Below are 5,256 nucleotides of genomic sequence, written 5' to 3'. Positions count from 1 at the left end.
TATAATTAAGTATAATATAACTATACCTTGTTACAAGAGTAGTAGCTTACTTAGTAATCTTAATTAGGCCTTTACTTATTATTAATATCTATAGCTGTTCTGTACTAGGCTTATAACTTGTTAAACAGGTATACAGATAAGAACAGCTATTAATACTATTAATAGTCATAACTTATATACAGAGTAAGATTATAGTGTATCTATATATCAAGTGCAGATCCTGCTAGCGCATAGATCACGTGGTATATTCTGTGCTACTAGCACATGAAATCCTGTACTATACCTGATTAGGAATAACCTAACTAGGCAATATTTGGCTATACATATCAGCTGAAAAAACACTAGTCAGAGAGCTTTCTTGATATCTAGTAATCTGATTTCATACGTGCTCTAATTATAAAACAGTATTATTAGAATTATATAGTGTCTAAGAGACCCATAAGTCAGCCTAAGAAGAAGGAGGTCTAGTTGGTATTAACGTCTGTAACTTAATATCAAGCTTAGATAAGATAGCCTAAGGGTTATATAGCATAAGACTAGTACCTTAGAAGCTAGCTTTAATGTTTTCAGCTATTATTATATTAAAGTAAGCGGCTTTAAAGGCAAGGAGAAATTTAGTCTTAATAATATAGTTAATATAAGCTTTAATAAAATCCTTAAGTTCTTTATTATATAATTGCTTTAAGATACTAAAATAACTAATATCTAATAATTAAGTAAGATAAAAAGAGTATATAAGAAGATAAAGAATAATAATATTTTTTTCTTTATAGAATTCTTTAAACTAGATAAATAAATAACTTTTATAATTATCTAAGACAATTATTTAATATATATTCTTCTGTTATATAAAAGTATGCTTATTAAAGTGCTTAATCTAATCTAAAGCTATATTATTATTTGTCTAGCTATTGCTTAAGGTCTTGATCACCTAAGAATTAGGAAGGTTATATTTAGTATACTAAGAGGCAAGATGATTAATACCTTGCAAGATCAAGAATAATGGTAGTACAAAGCCATCACTACTCACGCACTTGATTGCTGTCGCCTATTCATGATTGCTAGGCTGAAGCTGCTTACCTCAACCAGATCGATCTGCGCAGGTGACTACCATATTGCCGCAGATGACTCCCATTATAAAGCCTGTCTCATCAAAGTTGTAGAAGTCACAATCTTGGATGCTATACTTCGTACGCATATTGATCACTAGCCGGAACCACGCGTTTATCTGGTCGGGATCTTCACAAAGGGCTCTCTGGAAGTCGTACGCATGCGAAAAACGCGTCTTGAGCTCAGGGCGGTGTTGTACAAAGTTGTATGGCCACTGCTTGCCAACAGGCTTCGCATAACGCGTCTTGCAGAGAAGGTCGGCCATATCTCGTACGTCGTTGATCCGGGGCGGGAATCCTCGCGAATCCAGGTCAAGGATATGTCGTACGAGGGTCTCTTCTTTGGTCAGGGTCAAATTATGTTGAGCTTTACGTACTTCGGCGTTCGGGGTACAGCCCTTCATTTAATCGCGGAGGGTAGTTCAAGGGACATCATACGTCTTTGCAGCACATCGGATTGACATTTCCTGGTTTGTACAGATAACCTGAATAGTAAGGAGGATTCTGGCTTCTTGAGATTAGGAATTTATTATGTTGTTATGTTGTGGTTGCGTATGATAGTCAGAAGGTTGCGAAGTAGAAGAAAAGTAGGCGGGTTACTTATATAAGCAGGCTACTTATAAACCACATTACTTTACAGATATTTATCTTACTTAGCTTATAAATCGCTTTCTATAATATTATAATCTTATACAGATTCTATAGTTTCTTCTTCTTTATATAAGCAAACCTTTTTATATTATAATTAATATTATTTCTTTATAATATTAGTTATAGCTTTCTTAGAGACTATTAATTAATTATAATTAGTAAGTAGCTTAAAAAGAGCGTTATAAACTATAGTCTATAGTAATATCTTTTTTAGGATAAAGGGCTTTAGCAGTATATTAAATTTAGCTATACTATATATAATTAAATTTATTAAAGTAAGTTATATAGAATAAGTAAACTTTATTACTTCAGGACTTATTTAATTAATAATATAAAGACCTTTATATCTAATAGCTTTAAGAATTATATTATTATTCTAATCTTATATATATAAGGCCTTTTTATCAAAACTGCTTAAAAGCTCTAATTTGTATAATAAAGAGCTAGAAAGAAGGCTAGCGCCTAGATTAGGTATATATAATATATTTAATAAGGTTATTACTCCCTCTTTTATACGTATCTAAGTATATTCTGCCTCTTAAATATATAATCTTAAGTTTGCTAAATTTATTATTATTTCTTTGATTCTTCTTAAGGGTCCTTTAAAGAGAGAAAGCTAATTAGTTATATAGTTAAATATACTAGTATTAGCAATTTACTTAGGGGTCTTATAAGTTAGTGTCTCTGATGCTGTAAGATAGACTTCTGCTCTGCTTTCAGAATTAAAGAAGAAGTCCTTTGTACTTGTGCTCTCTTCCTTAACTACTCTCGCCTTTAGCTTGCTCCTCTTATATTGACTTGCTTAAGCCCTATTAATAATCTCTTTAATCTCTTTTATATGCTCCTTAATATAAGGGCAGTTCCGCTATTTATAATTCTCTTAATAAGTAAAACATTTTAGCTATTATAGTAGGCATTCTTAAGGCGAGGTTATGTTTTCTTGAGATTAAAGATAGCGTTCATGTGTTATGAATTATTAAGATGATTATTAGCTAGAGGATGACTGAAATTTTATTAATGAATAATAATATTGCTTAAAGATGACAAAAGTATTACTTAGTAAGGATTCTTTCTTAAGAAGTCATTATATAAGAGGTTTAATATTAAGGAGATGCTCTTCTTGACTATTAATAGTATCTTGTATAATATTATACTTTAGAAGAAGAGAAGCAAGAAGCTATTAGAACATCTAGTATTATATAATAAATGTTTTAAGTAAGTTATTAGTCGCTTTTGTATATCTTCCTAAGCGCTAAATCTTTATTTATACATCTTTTATACTCTTCTTAGGCTTCTTATAATAGTTAATATATTGCTATAAGTAATATCTGTTTATTAATAGTCTTGTCTTTATATATTTCTTCCTTAGTATATCTTACACTTCCTTAATATATCTTACGCTTCTTTTATTAATATATATTCTTTTATAAGCTCTTAATCTCTGTCTCTAATATAGATATAAATAATGTATTATGCTTTTATATCTAGCTTTTTTGTCTTCTTAATAAGTACTTTAATATATATTAGTATTAGCTAGATTTCTTCTACTTAAAAGTAAAAGATAAAGAGTTTAAATTATTATTTATGATTAATATATATAAGGATTAGTACTAGTTGTTTCTTTGTTATAATATTGTCTATTTTAATAATAGAATAAGATAATAATTTAGTCTGCCTAGATGTTTATATAATCTGCTAGGGAGTTTCGAGAGATTACTGTTCTCCTCCTTTTGCCTGTTGTTTGCCTGTAGATTCGTTTACATATTTCCTTAATGCTAGTTGCCGCTTTTGTTATACAGATTCTGGTGATCGCCCTAATCGCTAGTCTCTTAGTATAAAGATCTAGTAATAGGGTAAAGGTCTCTACCTCTAAAGCCTCTGTTGAGGTGGCCTTATACGCTCCTATAATTATGCGAAGGCACTTTCCTTAGATCTTCTGAAGCTTTACTCTAATCCCTTTCTAATGGCCCTTAACTCTTTAAGAGGTATACTATATACTAGCTATATATGTAATTATTAGGCGGATAACAGTTATATATACTTGTTTACTTGTCTCTAAGGAGCTTCCTATGTTGAGCCTGTGATCCTGTACGAAGGGCACTGATCATATGGACTGATTTTGCTTTAACTGCTCGCATGTGTGCTTGCTATCTCAGCGCTGAGTCTAGTCTCATTCCCAGAATGCGGATGTCGCTTTTAGGGCCTATGCTCTGATCTCCTAGATTGATTTCTGCCGATATATTGAATTTCTTCTTTATACGACTAAAATATATAAGTTTATATTTATTAAGACAGAATTTGGAGCTGTGTTTCTTTATCTATAATTGATATTTCTTATAGATCTCTGCTAGCTTTAGACAGTTTTGCTTTGCACTTTTACTATATATAAGAATGTTAACATTATCTACAAAACCTGTGGCGCTTATACAAAGTCGGATATTCTTACAGCTTTTTAGGAGGTCTACATTATAAAAGAGGTACAGAATCAGTGATATTAGTGATCCCTGAGGGATTCCTACTGTTATTAGTGCCTCTGGTAGCGTGAAGTTATTAACTTTCACTTCTGTATAGCGGTTTAAGAGGAAATCTGTTACCTATTGTACGAGTGATTCTAGGATTCTTCTCTTTCTTAGATTATGAGTAAGCTGAGCGTGTAAGACTTTATTGAATGCTTTAGAGACGTCTAGTAATAAAAGACTGGCTATCCTTTTTCTTTCTCTTCCCTAGATTGTATGTATTTTCTTTGTAATCTGTTAGAGTACTGTTTCTATAGCTCGGCCTGTACGTGCGCTATATTAAGTGTCAGAGAGCAGATTATATGCTTCAGCTATATATTTGATTCGGTTTGAGATAACTACTTCTAGAATCTTTCTTATAGTGTTAAGAAGAGCTATTAGTCTATATGCTCCTAGGTTTGTGTAATCGCTTTTTCCTAGTTTCTTAAGCATTACTGTATATGCTTATAATTTTATTATACTATTCTATGTCGACTAAGGTAGCTTTTCTTTATAAAATAATATAACGTAGAGTTTATATCTCTTTACTAGGTCTTTGCTACGCTTTCCTGCATTTACTGTTCAAGGCAAGATGCTTCAGAGTTCAGGTAGACAAAGCCCTTGCTTACGCTCTAATTGTAGTTTACTCCTTAAGCATATAGCACTAGCATCCAGCTAGAACGATATCACTTTGACTTATATACAAAACGTACACTCCTCGCAGGCTCTTAGTACGAGTGAGATAGCTGGCCCAGACTCTTTATATACCAACACGCGTATACTGTCCTCTCAGGCTGTGCAGACAGTCTCCTTAGTGGCCACCATTACACACCACGCCCCACGTTAAGCCTAGAGGGCTCTTCGCTTCGCGTTATCTATAGAAGTCTTCTTTGTATAGACTGACTGTGTCTTGCAAGCGATTTGTTTAATACTTGCATGTTAGCTATATGCTAATTCCTTATTTACTAATTAAGCTTGTGTCCCTATTATCTTAACAGATG

General features: G+C 32.3%; 1 protein-coding gene across 1 annotated transcript; it reads right to left on the bottom strand.

Annotated features, from left to right (window-relative positions):
- Positions 1–1,081: 1,081 nt before the first annotated feature.
- On the bottom strand, positions 1,082–1,513 carry EPUS_09464 (uncharacterized protein; the record flags this gene model as incomplete). Its single annotated transcript, XM_007806354.1, has 1 exon — positions 1,082–1,513. The coding sequence occupies one exon, from the start codon at positions 1,511–1,513 to the stop codon at positions 1,082–1,084; it is 432 nt and encodes a 143-aa protein (XP_007804545.1).
- Between the last annotated feature and the right edge of the window lie 3,743 nt (positions 1,514–5,256).

This window comes from Endocarpon pusillum, assembly GCF_000464535.1.
Source record: "Endocarpon pusillum Z07020 unplaced genomic scaffold scaffold5403, whole genome shotgun sequence".
Classification (NCBI taxonomy): Eukaryota; Fungi; Ascomycota; class Eurotiomycetes; order Verrucariales; family Verrucariaceae; genus Endocarpon; species Endocarpon pusillum.
This window is presented reverse-complemented; position numbering and strand designations above follow the sequence as displayed.